Source organism: Pan troglodytes, chromosome 9, assembly GCF_028858775.2.
Source record: "Pan troglodytes isolate AG18354 chromosome 9, NHGRI_mPanTro3-v2.0_pri, whole genome shotgun sequence".
NCBI classification, from domain to species: domain Eukaryota; kingdom Metazoa; phylum Chordata; class Mammalia; order Primates; family Hominidae; genus Pan; species Pan troglodytes.
In genome coordinates, this window is record NC_072407.2 from 110,685,601 (window position 1) to 110,702,294 (window position 16,694).

The 16,694-nt window shown below is 36.9% G+C and overlaps 1 protein-coding gene across 1 annotated transcript in view; it reads left to right on the forward strand.

Annotated features, from left to right (window-relative positions):
• Window positions 1-16,694, forward strand: part of DDX10 (DEAD-box helicase 10) — a 276,872-nt gene that overhangs the window by 37,720 nt on the left and 222,458 nt on the right. Inside the window, exons 10-12 of the mRNA XM_009424123.5 lie at window positions 3,018-3,116; window positions 12,189-12,276; window positions 16,094-16,182. Coding sequence (XP_009422398.1) covers window positions 3,018-3,116; window positions 12,189-12,276; window positions 16,094-16,182 — 276 coding nt within the window. The remainder of the gene's footprint in view (window positions 1-3,017; window positions 3,117-12,188; window positions 12,277-16,093; window positions 16,183-16,694) is intronic.

The following is a 16,694-nucleotide window of genomic DNA, read 5'->3' on the forward strand; positions in this document are numbered from 1 at the left end:
AGCATTTTTTAAAAAAGTGAAATGTTCTTATGCCTTCTTTTAAAAAGTGCTTTTATTCTAGAATAAAAGCTTACTTGGGAACTTTTGGTATTAGCATGTGGGAGATAACTTGTGGTTTATGTTTTAGGGAAAAGATGTGTGTAATGTAAAATAGGTAAAATGGCCAGTGATCTTTTTAATGGGTGCTTGCCTTATGGATTTGACTTTGGGCATTTTCCATTTTCCATTGGGAGTCTTTTTCTTCTAAAATTCCACTGTTGCTATTTGTCTTAACCTTGTGTAGCCTTCTATATATATTCTGTTAGCTGTGGCTTTAAAAGGTTTGATCATGGGCTCTTTGTGACTTTAGTCCTGACTCATCCTCCCAGGTGCTCCCTGGGAATGAGTAGATGAGATGGACAGAGGTGTGACTAGCCTTATTATTCCTTTCTAGGAGTCAGTTGGAACATGAGAGAACATTGAGTGAATGCCTTTTTGGTCTCCTAGGTTCTCTTACTCTTTGCCAAAGTTCTTGCCCTATGTAGATTTGTGGGCCTATTTATTTCATCTTGCCATCTATGAACTTGAATATAGAGTATTAAAAGGATTGACTGTTGCCTAGCCCTCAGCCCACTGTTCTCCTCTGTCCTTATGGTTCCAAACAGAATAAGCCTTTCTACTTCTGAAGGTAATTCGCTTAACCTCAAGAGTCTGGCTGCCTCGAGGGCATTTTGGAAGGGTACTGCTTAGGAGTCAGCATTAACTGATTCCTGTCCTCTTTGGACCTGCAATCTTTCCTTGGTGGAGTGTGAGAGCTTCAGAAGTTACGACATCTCTCCATTATCTTGTCTGCTCAGTGTGTCACCTCACTGCTTCATGTGCTAGTAAATGCTGCCTTCATACATGGTTTGGTCCCATACTGCTTAGGGGTCTGCTTTAAATTCATAATTTTGTTAGTGAACGAAGATGAAGATCTTTGAGGCATATTATTTTGTGTTAAAATACTATGAGGAAGGTATTTGGTATTAGTATTTCAGTTCTAAAACAGATAATTGGTGAAAGTAGTAAATTGTATGTTCAGCCTCCCTCTGTCCCCTGTCTGTTGACTAGAAAAAACAAGTAGGTGTGAAGAAGATGAAAGTATCCACTGGACTCTCAAATGGTGCCTTATCCCATGGAAAACTCAACTACCCCATCTATATCCCTTCCCCTAATGTTGGACAAATTCCTAATTATTCTTTAGGTCTTAGTTTAGATGTTGGTTTCTCCAGGCAGTGCCACCTCTCAGTATGTCAAAGCCAGTTTTTCCTTCCAGCATTTGATGATAAAATTCTACTTACATATTGGTGGTACTCAATCTCTGTATGCAGAGACATTCTGGGGCCTCTAAAAGCAGGCTCTAATGTACCTTTCTAGCAATCTTTCCTGCTGTTTGTGTACGCTGGCTTCAGTGGAATTTCTCTTTTTCTTATTCACTCTTTAATACATTTTCCTTGTATTTTCTGGCTTCCACTCCCTTGTTCATGCCATTCTCCTCCTTTGTAGTACCTTATTCTCTTCACTACTTTAGATGCTAATGACTTCTGGCTGCATCGATGGTTTAGTCTAATACTGCCTAGGGGGACAGCTTTAAACTTGTATTTCTTTTCCATCTTCAAGGCCCACCTGAAATTTCATTTCATATTCTATGACATGTTTTTGTTTTTCTCTGGCTAACCCTGAGTGGCCTCTTTTCCTTTCTGAGTTAGTGTTTATTGCCCATGGTTGTCCTTTAGCACCTACTTATTTACTGTTTTGTGACTGTTCTCTTGACTGTTTTACTTGTGTGTTTGTTTTTTCTAGTTAACAGGAACATTAGATCACTGGAGACAGGGATTTTCATCTTCTGTTTCTTTATGTTCTTTACAGTTCATGCCCACCCACCACAAAGTTTCTCAGTAAAAAGTTTATTTGCTTCTCACATTTTATAGTATGAATCCTGGTGAGAGTGCTTTGAGATTTTTTCTTCTTTTTATTTAAAAAATTTCTCTAAGTATCCAATTGTGTTCTCTGTTTTACTGCTTGTATGTAATGGCTGACATTAAGGTATTGGGAAAATCTGTATGCAAGTAGCACAAGAAGCTTAGTAACTACAGGATGTCTTGTGGCCCATGTCAGTACAAATTTCTGAAGATGCAGCAGGAAATAAGATTTTACTAGGCGAGGGAAGAGAAGTAACATGGATTGGAGGCAAGCATTTTACTTGAACAGTTCTATTTCTTTCTTTCTTTCTTTCTTTCTTTTTTTTGAGACAGAGTCTTGCTCTGTTGCCCAGGCTGGAGTGCAGTGGCGTGATCTCAGCTCACTGCAACCTCCATCTCCTGGGTTCAAGCAATTCTCCTACCTCAGCCTCCCTAGTAGCTGGGATTACAGGCACCCGCCACCATGCCCAGCTAATTTTTGCATTTTTAGTAGAGACAGGGTTTCACCACGTTGGCCACACTGATCTCAAACTCCTGACCTCGGGTTATCCACCTGCCTCGGCCTCCCAAAGTGCTGGAATTACATGCATGAGCCACCGCACCCGGCCGAACAGATCTATTTCTTATAACTAATGCTTCTGAACAATTTTACTTCCAAGGTGTAAATAAAATCCCCAGGAAGAGGAATTGATTTTTTTTTTTAAAAAAGTATATATTGGGTGCTGTATTTATTCAAAGATTAACTTTATTATGATCCTCTAGTGGCTTGAGTGAGAAATTGTCTCCTTGGTATATGGGTAGAGAGCTACTTAAGAAAATCTCTTTAATTGATTTCTTTCTTAGAATTTAGATCATCATCTGTGGAACAGCCTAAAAGTCACTGGGAATGATAACTAGTGATGAAAATGATATGAGGTGTTCAGAGCCCTAGTTTTCTGTTATCAGAGATTAAAAGCCAGTCTCTGACATTTAATGGTTAGACAAAAATGGTTTCCATGTTTACCTATGCATCACTCTGTTAAAATGTAAAATGCAGATTGCATTAATGTGTTAAAGATTTTGTTTCTTTTTGTTTAGGTACAAAGAGGATGGTGAAGCTTTGTTAATTTTGCTACCCTCAGAAAAAGCTATGGTGCAGCAGCTTCTTCAGAAGAAAGTACCTGTGAAGGAAATCAAGTAAGAGCTACTTGTTGTCTTTATGTTTTTAGGAAAATGAGGGCATGAAATTGTTTGCTTAATTATGTGCACCTAATTCGCTCCTTCCCCTAATTTATTCAAGTGCCTGGTTTGACTTTTATAAAAAGGCTCTTTTTAGAACAGTTTTAGGTTCACAGGAAAATTGAGAGGAAGATAGATTTCTCATATACCCCATTCCCCAAACATGCACAGCCTCTGCCATTATCAACGTCCCCCACCAGAATACATCTGCTACAATTGATGAACCTATGTTGATGTTATTCACCAATGTCCATAGTTTACACTAGGGTTCATTCTTGGTGGTGTCCATTCTGTGTGCTTGCACAAATGTGTAATGATGCATACCTACCATTTTAATATCATATGGCAGTTTTCACTGCTCTAAAAATCCTGTGCTCTGCCTATTTATTCCCCTCCCCTCCCCCTGAACCTCTGACAACTACTGATCTTTTTACTGTCTTCATAGTTTTCTTTCCAGAATGTCATATATTATAGTTGGAATTATATGGTACCTAGCCTTTTCATATTGGCTTCTTTCACTTAGTAGTATACATTTAAGTTTCCTCCATGTCTTTTCATGGCTTCATAGTACATTTCCTTTTAGTACTGAATAACATTTCATTGTCTGGACGCAACAGTTTTTGTTCACCTACTGAAGGAGATTTTTTTGTTAGTTTTGTTTTGACCTTGTTTATATAACCAGCTATAGTCTGGTTATAAAAAGGACAGATTTGTATTGATTTTGTGCAAATAACCACATTGCCATAAAGGCTAGTAAGTTGTCTGAATTCTGAGGGGTCAGGGAGAATAAGGTGCTATATAAAGAATGTCATTTATAGATTACTAAATAGAGGGTTAAAGATAGATCAAGAAGAGTAAAGATCTTTTCATTCCCTTAATAAAAATATGTAAAACCACATCAGTAATATTAAAACCAAAAAGCTACAATTAGATTCTTCTCAGCAGTTCCCTTAATCCTACTTAAGTCTTATAACTAGTGGATGTTGGATTAACGTTCAGCTTTCAAAGGTCTGAAGGACATCTTAATTGCTTCCAAGCTTTGGCAGTTATTAGTAAAGCTGCTATAAACATCCATGTGAAGGTTTTTGTGTAGACCTAAGTTTTCAACTCCTTTGGATAAATATTACCAAGGAGCTTGATTGCTGGGCCAGAAGGTAAGAATATGTTTCATTTTGTAAGAAGCTGCCAAACTGTCTTCCAAAGTGGCTACACCATTTTGAATTCCTGCCAGCAATTAATGAGAGTTCCTGTTGCTCCACATTCTTGCCAGCATTTGTAGATATTCTTTATCAAGGTGAGGAAATTGTCCTCTATTCCTAGTTTACTGAGTTAAAAAAAAAAAAAAGATCATGAGTGGATATTGGATTTTGTTTAAAAAAAATTTTATTTTAAAATCTGATGAGATCATGTGATTTTTTTTTTTTCTTTTTTAGCCTGGTGATGTGATGGAGTACATTAAGGTCTTTTTTTTTGGAATGTTAAACCAGCCTTGCATTCCTGGGATAAATCTCACTTGGTTATGATGTATAATGATTTTTATATCTTGTTGGATTCAATGTGCTAATATTTTGTTAGATTTATACCTAAATGTTTCATTTTTGGGAGTGCTAATAATGTAAATGGTATTGTTTTTAGTTTCAAATTCCATTTATTTATTGCTGGTAAATTGGTGTTCATAGTATTCTTTTTTTTTTTTTTTTGAGACAGAGTCTTGCTCTGTCGTTCAGGCTAGAGTGCAGTCTTGCAATCTTGGCTCACTGGAACCTCTACCTCCTGGGTTCAGGCAATTCTCATGCCTCAGCCTCCCAAGAAGCTAGAATTACAGGCATGTGCCACCATGCCTGGCTAAATTTTGTATTTTTAGTAGAGATGGGGTCTTGCCATGTTGGCCAGGCTGGTCTCGAACTCCTGGCCTCAAGCAATCTGCCTGCCTTGGCCTCCCAAATTTGTTCATAGTAGTCTTTTTATCCTTTTGATGTCTGTGGGATTTGTGGTGATGTTCCCTTTTTCATTTGTGATAAAAACAGGAAAGTGATTAACTTTTGTATATTAATCTTCAGTCTTGTAGTCTTGCTATGATTGCTTATTAGTCTAGAAGTTTCTTTGTCCATTCTTTTCGATTTCCTGTATAGATGATCATGGATCTGTGAACAAAGCCAGTTTTATTTCTTTCCCAATCGGTATGCCTTTTATTTCCTTTTCTTGTCTTATTGCATTAATTAGGACTTCTAGAATGATGTTGGACAGCAGTGGTGAGAGGGGACATCATTGCTTTTTTCCTGATCTTAGCAGGAGAGCTTCCAGTTTCTCACCATGAAGTATGATATTAGCAGTAGGTTTTTTGTATTTGTTGAGGACTTGCATCTATCATTATGAGTGATATTGGTCTGTAGTTTTTTCTCCCCTGTAGTGGCCTCATAGAATGAGTTAGGAAGTATTCCCTCTGACTCTGTCTCCTGAAAGAGATTATAGGAAATTGGCATTTCTTTCTTAAATGTTTGGTAGAATTTATGGGCGAGCCCATCTGGGCTTGGTGATTTCTGTTTTGGAAGGTTATGAATTATTGATTCAATTTCTTTAATAGATAGTAGCCTATTGAGAGTGTTTATTTCTTGTAAGAGTTTGGCAGATTTTGTCATTCAAGGAATTGGTCCATTTCATCTAGGTTATCAAATATGTGGGCATAGAGGTGTTCATAATCTTTTTATTCTTTTTATGTCCATGGGATTTGTAATGATATTCCTTCTTTCATTTCTAATAATAACTTGTATCCTTTTGTTTTCTTAGTATGGTTATAGGCTTATGACTTTTTTTAGTTGTTTATTTTTTTCAAAGAACCAGCTCTTGGTTTAATTTTTTCCCCCCTATTGATTTCCTGTTTTCAATTTCAGTCATTTCTACTCTAGTTCTTATTTCTTCTGCTTGCTTTTGATTTAATTTACCCCTTTTCTGTTTCCCAAGTTGGAACTGTAGATGATTGATTTTTAGGTACTTTCTTTCTAATACAGTCATATGTTGCTTAATGATGGGAATAAGTTTGAGCAATGGATCATTAATTTTAGGCTATATGGTGTAGCCTATTGCATTTAGGCTACAAACCTTTACAGCATGAATACTGTACATGCTATACACTGAATACTGTGGGCAATTGAACACAATGGTAGGTATTTGTGTATCTAAGCATGTCTAAACATAGAAAAGGCACAGTAAAAATACAGTATAAAAGATAAAAAGCATACCTGCATAGGGCACTTACCACAGTGCTTGCAGGACTGGAAGTTGCTCTGGGTGTCATTGAGTGGTGCGTGAATGTGAAGAGTTAGCACATTACTGTATACAAGTGTAGACTTGGTAAACACTGTACACGTAGGCTACACTAAACTTTTTTTCTTCAGTAACTAACCTTAGCTTGCTGTAACTTTTTTTGTTTTATAAACTTTTAGCTTCTTGATTCTTTTGTAATTACACTTAGCTTAAAACCCACATTATACAGCTACACAAAAATATTTTCTTTATATCTTTACAAGCTTTTTTTGGTTAAAAATATTTGTTTTTCTTAAAACTTTTTTTTTTTTAATGGAGCCTAGGCCTACACAGGGTCAGGATCATTAATATCACTGTCTTTCATTTTCACATCGTCCCACTAGAAGGCCTTCAGGGGCAGTAACACGCATGGAGCTGTCATCATTTATGATAACAATGCCTCCTTCTGCAATACTTCCTGAAGGACCTGCCTGAGGGTGTTTTTATAAGTAGAAGGAAAATACTGTAAAATAAAAAGTATGGTGAATAAATCAGTAATAGTTGTTTATCATTTTCAAGTATTATGTACCATACCTAACTGTAAGTGCCTAACTGGCAGTGCGGTGTGTTTGCCTACACCAGCATCACCGTAAACACATGAGTAATGTATTGCCCTATAGTGTTATGATGGCTGCGACATCACTAGGTGATAGAAATTTTTCAGCTCCACTAGCACACTGCAGCCTCAGTCTCCTAGGCCTGAGTGATCCTCCCGAGTAGCCTGCGCCACCATGCCTGGTTTATTTGTTTTATTGTTAGTAGAGACAAGGTCTCACTATGTTGCTGAGGCAGATCTTGAACTCCTGAGCTCAAGCAGTCCTCCTGCCTTGGCCTCCCAAAGTGCTAGAATTACAGGTGTGAGCCATTGCTCCTGGCTGTCATTACAGTCTTATGAGACCACTGTTGTATATGCAGTCCATCACTGACTGACACATCATTATGTGGCCCATGACTGTATATGCATTCAGTGCTATAAATTTCCCTCTAAGTACTGCTTTTGTTGCATTCCACAAAGTTTGCTAAGTTATTTTCATTTTTATTTAATTCAAGAGAAATTTTAAAGTATTTTGATTTTGTTTTGACTTGTGTTATTTAGAGGTGTGTTTAATCTCCATGTATTTTAGAATTTTCCAGTTACCTTTCTGCTATTTCTATGTTATGTTATGACAGAGTTTTGATCTGTCGCCCAGGCTGGAGTGCAGTGGCATGATCTCGGCTCACTACAACCTCCACCTCCTGGGTTCAAGCGATTCTCCTGCCTCAGCCTCCTGAGTAGCTGGGATTACAGACACGTGCAGCCATGCCTGGCTAATTTTTGTATTTTTAGTAGACATGGGGTTTTGCCATGTTGGCCAGGCTGGTTTTGAACTCCCGACCCCAGGTGATCTGCCCTTCTCGGTCTCCCAAAGTACTGAGATTACAGGTATGAGCCATCGTGCCTGGCCTCTGTTATTTCTAGTTTAATTCCATTGTGGTCTGAAAGTTTAATTCCATTGTGGTCTGAAAGCAGATATTGTATGATTTATATTATTTTAATTTTGTTAAGATGTGTTTTATGGCCCAGAATGTGTTTTATTTTGGTGAATGTTCCATGTGAGCTTGAGAAGATGTGTATTATGTTGTTGGATAAAGTAGTCTCTAGATGGCTGTTGTGTCCAGTTGATTGATGGTATTGTTGAGTTCAACTGTGTTCTTACTGACTTTCTGCCTGCTGGATTTGTCTATTCCTGATAGTAGGGTGTTGAAGTCTCTAATTATAACAGTGGATTCATCTTTCTGGTTGCAGTTCCATCAGTATTTGCCTCACGTAGTTTGATGCTGTATTGTTAGGAGCCTATATGTTAAGGAATGTTGCCTTTTTGGAGAATTGACTTCTTTATCATTATGTCATGCCATTTATCCCTGATAAGTTTATTGCTTGGAAGTCTGCTCTGTCTGACATTAGTATAGCTGTTTTTGCTTTCTTTTGATTAGTGTTAGCATGATATATTTTTTATCAAACCACTTTTATTAATTTATGTGTCTTTATATTGAAAGTTGGTTTATTGTAGACAACATACAGTTGGGTCTTGTTTTTTGATCCACTCTGACAACATCTCTTTTAATTGATGCATTTAGGCTATTGATGTTGAAAGTGATTATTGATATAGTTGGATGAATATCTAATGTATTCATTACTGTTTTTTGTTAGTTGCCCGTTATTCTTACTTTTGTCTCCTCTCTTTCTGCCTCTTGTGATTCTGAGCATTTTATGACTGTTTTCTCTCCTTAGCATACCAGTTTTTTTTTTCTTTTTCACTTTTTTTGGTGATTGCTCTAATGTTTTTGCAATATACGTTTACAAGTAATCCAAGCCCATTTTGAAATAATGACATAATACTACAGCACTTCACAGGTCGTGTGAGTACCTTATAACGTAATTCTGATTTCTCCCTCCTGTCCCTTATATCATTGATGTCATTCATTTCACTTATGTAAAGCATACATAAGCATATATACATAAGATATATACATAAACATACATAATTAAACACGCTGGGGCTATTAATTTGAAAAAACTTAGATTAAGAATAAGAAAAATTTTATTTTACCATCATTTATTCCTTTGATGTGCTCTTCCTTTGTTATGAAGATCTGAGTTTCTCACTTACGTTATTTTTTTTTCTCTCTAAAGAACTTTTAAACATATTTTGCAAGGCAATTCTACTGGCAATAAGTTGTCAATTTTTGTTTGTCTGAAAAGGTGTTTCTCTTTCACTTTTGAAGGATAATTTTGTTGGATACAGAGTTCCAGGCTGGTGGTTTTTCTCTCTCCACACTTTGAATATTTCATTTCACTCTCTCCTTGCTTGCATGGTGTCTGAGAAATCAGGTATAATTCCTGTCTTTGTTCCTCTATAAATGAGGTGCCCCCTGTCCACTTCTTTCAGGATTAAAAAAATATTTAATTTTCTGTAGTTTGACAGTGATATGCCTAGGTATAGTCTCAGTCTGTCTTTTTCTCTCTCTCCCTCTCGCTTGGGCATTTGTCCTGCTTGGAGCTTTCTGAGCTCTTGGATCTGTGGTTTGGTGTCTGACATGAGTTTGGGGGAAATTCTGAGTCATTACTGTTTGAAGCATTGCTTCTGTTTCTGTTCTCTTTCTGATATTCCCATCATGTGTATGTTCACTTTTTGTAGTTGTTCCATAGTCCTTGAAGTTCTGTTGTGTTGTTTTCAGTCAGGTTTGGAGGTTTTTATCAAGTTCAGAGATTCTTCCCTCAGTTGTGTCCCATCTAGTAATAAACCCATCAAAGGTATTAGTAATTTGTGTTGCAGTTCTTTTTGTTCTCTCGCATTTCTTTTCGGTTCTTTCTTAGGATTTCCATCTTATTATGTTGCTCATCTGTGCATGCTGCCTGTTTTATCTATTGGAATCCCTAGCATATGAGTCACTGTTAGTTTAAATTACATTTCTGGCCTAATACTTCCAACATCCCTGCCATGTCTGGTTATGATGCTTGCTCTGTCTCTTCAAATTATGTTTTTTGCTTTTAGTATGTCTTGTAATTTTTTTCATGATAGATATGATGTACCAGGTATTATAAAAAGAATTGCTGTAAATAGGCCTTTAGTGATGTTAGTGCTGTGGTGGTAAGGTGTGAGAGGGTGGGGGCTGTGGGGAAAGCATTCTTAAGACCTATAGTAGGTCTCAGTCTTTTTGTGAGCCTATGCCTCCGGACTGTGAACTTTACAAATTCTTTTCAGTCTCTGCCTTCCCATCACCCCAACTTAAGTGGGAAAGGATGGCTAGAGTTGGGCATTTCCCTCCCCTCAGGTCAGTTAGGCTCAGATAAAACCCTAGGAGGCTTGACTCTCATCAACAAGGCCCACCCTCAGGAGAAACTAGTTAAGAACAGAGTGCTCAGGCATATTTCAAAATGGTTCATTTTCCCCTTGTTTTGCTGAAAGCATGAGGGAATTTTTCTGATATTTACTGTGAGAACTTGGTTGAGCTCCTGGAGTAAAACTCATGAGTGTGGGGCTGCCCTATGAATGGGTCCTCCTGGAGTTTTTATTTTTCAGACTTGTCCACATTGAGGCTCCAGCAGGTTTTATCAATTACAGTTGAGGGTCTCTCACCCAGGCACTGCCTCCCCCAGTTGTTTCTGCTCATGACTCAGCTCAAGTAAGCTGTGATCCCTGTACTCACCTCTCTCTTTCCTGTGTTGGGGACTGTGGTTTGTCCTGTGTCGTCCATCTTTATCATGGATAACAGAAGAGTTAAAAATTTTTTTTTCCAATCTTAATCTCAAAGTTCAGCTTTTTACTTATTGTTATGATGGAGTGATGACTTACAAGCTCCATCCATAGGGAACTGGATATCAGAAGTCTGACTCTTTTTTTTTTTTTTTAAAGCCTTAAACGGCCTTTTCTGAAGACTGTTAGTGGAGAACATGAGATGGAGAACTTGTTAACTTCAGGAAGCACTGATGATTGAAAGAATTAAATCTCTTGGATGGAATTACTTTTGGGGTTGTCTATCCATTTCAGAGAGTTGTGCTGTCCTGTCACTAAGGATGTGTACATTCAGCATCAGTGGGATCCATCAGAATCTTACTTGTATTGGCGCTGTTGAAACACCCTGGCTTGATTTGCCTAAAAATAATTTGGAGAGTGGTTAGATTTGGGGAGGAGAGTTGAGGATGTAGAAGAGACAAAACTGGCTGTGACTTGGTAATTGTTGAGGCTGAGTGAAAGTCTCTAACTTTTCTCTTGTATATTTTGAAATTTTTTATAATAAAAATAAGTAAAAACAATCTCACCTACCACCACCTATCACCATTCTGGCTTTGCAGAAACAACGTGGTTCAGCCTAAAATCAGAGAAACAATGAGGTCTCTTTTGTGAAGCCTAGACCTCTTTAAAATTTTTTTTTCTTTCCCTGTAGCTTATCTGGGCAGAGTTAGATATCATCTCTGTTATAGTATGCCTAATTTCTAAATAAGGAAATCACTACAGTCTTTGGCTACTTGTTTATTACTTGAAATTGATATTATGATATTTGACTGAAACAGAAACATTTATAAAACTGACATTAGGGCTAGGCATGGTGGCTCACACCTGTAACTCAGCACTTTGGGAATCCAAGGCAGAAGGATTGCTTGAGGCCAGGAGTTCCAGACCAGCCTGGGCAAAACAGTGAGACTGTGTCTCTGCAAAAGAAAAAGCAAACAACAGACTAGCTGGGCATGTTGGTGCAAGCCTGTAGTCCTAGCTACTTGAGAAGCTGAGATGGGGGAGGGTCACTTGAGTCCAGGGGTTCAAGGTTACAGTGAGCTATGATTGCACCACTACACTCCAGCCTCACTGAGGGAGCGGGGTGAGACCTCTTAAAAAAAATTAGATTTAATTTATTCCATTTCATATAGAATGGATCTCTCATGGGAGACTACTTTCTATCTGTTGAGTTAAGTAGCCAATGCTAACTGTGGTGTTAATCCAAGTATTTCACTCAGCATGGGATGTTTGGAGAAAGTGTCTGATGTGTCATTTCTTTCTCCTGTGTTATTCATAGTAGGTAAGAGTGTCAAACTTATGTCTAGTTTAATTTCCGTCTAATCTGATTCATAGATGAGAAATAGTTATACATTTAAAAATACTGAGGAAAATAGGAAAATGCTGCTTACTATTTTTAGTCTCCAAATTTGAGATATCTTATTTTAACCTTTATCTTTTTGTTACAAAGAATCAATCCAGAAAAACTTATAGATGTCCAGAAAAAATTGGAATCTATTTTAGCTCAAGATCAAGATTTAAAAGAAAGAGCTCAAAGGGTAAGTCATTTTTCAATTGGATACTTTCATTGACTGGAAAAACAGCAAAGTTTATCATTTTCTGCTACTTCTAGGTTGCATGTTTATGCTTCAGATATTCAAGCAGTGTAATTTGCTGACAGATAAGTCTAGCTTATTTTTTTTTTGAGATGGAGTCTCACTCTGTAGCCCTAGCTGGAGTGCAGTGGCATGATCTCAGCTCACTACAACCTCTGTCTCCCAGGCTCAAGTGATTCTTGTGCCTCAGCCTCCCGAGTAGCTGGGACTACAGGTGTGCGCCACTACCACACCTGGCTAATTTTTTTGTATTGTAGTAGAGACAGGGTTTTCTCCATGTTGCCCAGAGTGGTCTCGAACTCCTGAGCTCAGGTGAACTGACTCGGCCTCCAAAAGTTCTGGGATTACAGGCGTGAGCCACTACGCCTGGCCAGTCTAGCTTATTCTTTAAAATTTTGAAAAATATTTTTTTTATATATGGATTGGGAAAAATCATCGTAAGTTTTGTCAAAGACATGGAAAATCCTCTCAAATGTGATTTTTTGGATGCACAGTGGCCTGATTTCTAATACTTGATAACATTATTAAGTTTTTATTTCTTTTGTAAAATTGCTATAACTCCTGATTGTACTTTCTTCACTGTGAGATTAATATCTTCCTACATTAGATTAAATTTCTAGAAAGCATAGAACTGCAGCCAAATTATCTTTAGGAATGAGATTTTAACTTACGTTTATGACTTAATGTTTCCTGATTACTTTTCTGGACTTAAAGATCTTGATTAGCAAATACATAAAGAAGTCAATATTTAGTTTTATTTTTCTTAATTGATAAATTATATTTCTGGTATGTAACATGTTTTGAAACAAATATACATTGTGTAATTGCTAAATGAAGCTAACTAGCATAGGTATTACCTCACATACTTGTGGTGAGAAATCTATTTTAGTTAAACTTTTTTTTTTAAAGTTTTTAGAATATTCCACAGTAGATTCTTCGGTAAAAGATGTGAAATTATTTTTCATTATGCTTTCCAATCTTTCTAATCTTTGAATTAACAGATATTTGAGTTCTTATCATTTTCACCTGTCCTTTATTGCCATTTATTGCATTTACAAGATCTTTGCATCTCCCATAGCATATCAGCAATGAGCCAGAGAGTAGGGACTCAGAGGCTGGATTCTATTTCAGCAGATAGATGAGGTGGGAGGAAGAATATAAAGAAGGGTTATAGAAAGGTCACCCTAAGTTGATAGGGTAGCCTGAGCAGAAAAACATTCAATAGTTAGGGTTTTATGTGATGGTTTTGAAACTTATTCCTGGCAAAGAAGTAAGTTTTTTTGTTTGTTTGTTTTTGATATGCAGTTTCGCTTTTATTGTCCAGGCTGGAGTGCAATGGTGTGATCTTGGCTCATCGCAACCTCCACCTCCCAGGTTCAGGTGATTCTCCTGCCTCAGCCTCCCGAGTAGCTGGGATTACAGGCATGCGCCACCACACCCGGCCAATTTTTTGTATTTTTAGTAGAGATAGGGTTTCACCATGTTGGCCAGGCTGGTCTCAAAACTCCTGGCCTCAAGTGATCCGCTTGCCTTGGCCTCCCAAAGTGCTGGTATTACAAGCGTGAACCACCACGCCCAGCCAGAAGTAAGTTTTATATAAAGAAGAGATCTTGAATTTTTTGCTAACTTATTTTATATTTTAGCAAATTATCATTGGTGTGCTTAGAATAACATTAATGATGAGGCTAAAATTTAAGTGCTTACTGTGTGCCAGGTACTTAGTTATGACAAAACTGTTTTACATGCGTTGTTACCTAATCTTCCAGACAACCAGTGAGGTAGGTGGTATTGATTTGACTGTACAAATGGATAAATGCTAGCTTGAAAATTAAAAAATGTCTTGGATGGCTGGTTGGGGTGGCTCATGCCTATAATCCCAGCACTTTGGGAGGCTGAGGTGGGTGGATCACTTGAGGCTAGGAGTTTGAGACCAACCAGGCCAACAGGGTGAAACCCTGTCTCTACTAAAAACAATGACAAAAAAATTACCTGGGTGTGGTGGTGCATGCCTGTAATGCCAGCTACTTGGGTGGCTGAGGCATGAGAATTGCTTGAACCCTGGAAGCAGAGGTTATAGTGAGCCAAGATTGTGCCATTGCACTGCAGCTGGCCTACAGAGTGAGGCTCTGTCTCAAAAAAAAAAAAAAAAAAAAAAATTGTCTAGGGTAACATAGTTATTAAGTGGAAGACCTGAGACTGAACTCCAGGTCTAGCTTTCTACTGTGTTATATCAGGAGAAATTAATTCCAAAATATGAGAGCATCAAATGGTAAGCTATACCAAGTTGGACTTCTATAAGCACACTTTACCTGAGAACCTTTTCATTAAAGGATCTTTGAACAAATTGTTAATATTCATTTTTCTTAAAAATGAATAGGCATGCAAACATGTACTTTTTTTTCTAGCAAACATCCTTCAAACTTGCAGTTGAAATCTAGGAGCTTTGGAAGTAGTACACACATTTAAAAATATTAGATTAATTTTGGTATGTCATGACTTACTGCATGCCTAGGAGGTCATTCAGTTATCTATCAGAAAATATGAAACATTGGAAAGATGTTTTTTCACTGGTTTGTGCATACAACGGATGAGCCTTCCAGAACACTGATTATAGAAAAGTATGTTGAAATAAATGATGTGATTTATTGGTTGTCACGCATGGTTTAGCAGAATGGCTAACTGTGTTGCCAGCAGCAGCAAGCTATCTAGTTTCATAGAAGTGATTTTCTAGGTTTTGATTATAATCTGGATAGAACAAAAGTGATAAGCAACTGAGGTGATTGCTTGTGGATGATTGTAGGGGAAAAAATTATTTTTAAACTGGTGCCATTCATTGTTTTTTATGCCTATGGAGACAGAAAATGGTTTGGAGATTAGTTGGGTAGAAAGGATTAGTGTAAAGCTAGATAAAACATGAAGTTTAGGAAGTATGCAAACAGGAACTAAATATACTTTACAAAAGTCAACTTAAAAAATTACCTAGATGAGTTTTGTTATCTGTTTATTTGACAAACTGATAAAGGATCAGGACCCTGTTTATATTCTGGTTTGTGTAATTCTAGTATGAAGATAGTTTTTTTTTTTTTATAACAGAAACAAAATATTCCAAGTTAATGATGAATTACTTGAAATCATAAAAAAGAAAAGCTTTAGCAATAAAGTTTTTCCTGAAATGGTTTTATTAAATCTCAATATGTAAAATTTTATTTAATTGAAAACCTTATCTTTTGATACAATAATACAAAATATTATCAATAACTAGCATTTATTGTTACTATATTCCAGAAAATATGCTAGGTATCTACATGAATTCTTCTAATTTTATTCTCATAATACTCTAAGTAGAAGGTAATGTATCCCTTTTTTGATAGATGAGGATACTGACATGTAGAGAAAGAAGAAATTTGCTCAGTGAGTAAGAGTTTAAGCTTTGAATAGATTCCAAATCTATATTATTCCAAAGCCTATATTTTCCCCATGGTGTACCTTATTGTAATGGAATTATACTGACTTTTAGAGTAGCCTTTTGGAAAGAAGATATTCTGGGTTAGGTTGGCTTGAAACCAAATGCAAAGTTTTTTTCTAATATTACAGTTCTAAAAGGTAGGTTTTCATGTGTGCATGGAATGGAGATATACTGAACTATTTCGTGGTTTTTCAGTACTATTGAATTTATCCCATTGGCTAATTTTCTTATATTTTGGTCTAAACTCATTTTTAATTTCTATTATATTGTACTTTTCAACCTCTTAATTTACAGTGTTTCGTCTCCTATGTACGATCTGTATATCTGATGAAGGATAAAGAAGTATTTGATGTGAGCAAGTTACCTATACCTGAATATGCCCTGTAAGTATTCATAATATAGTTGTAATAGTGAATCCTCAAGGTTAGAGGGAATTAATTAATTAATTAATTTAGAGATGGGGTCTTGCTATGTTGCCCAGGCTGTCTCAAACTCCTGTGCTCCGGCAATCCACCCACCTCAACTTCCTGAAGTGTTAGGATTACAGGCGTAAGCCACCACACCTGGCCAGAGAGAATTTGTTTGAAACCTGGTTCTCTGAGATTCTTAGTTTAAGCCACTCTGCCTTACGTTAAAAGAATCTGTTAAAGATTCTCAGTGGAAAAGATGAAATTAACTTGGCAGAAAATTAGTTCAGTGTTCAGTTCTTGTTAATCAGGGAGCAGTTTATTATTTGTAAGTATAAATTCCTTAAAGTGACATTGGCCATTTCCTATAGTTTGATCTTAAAGGAGACAGAGAGCAACCAATAAGCATTCTTTGAAATCTTTAAGTGTCTATAGTTTTCTCGTTCTCTGAAACCCTTGGCTGGATTACCATAGACATTTTATGCTTT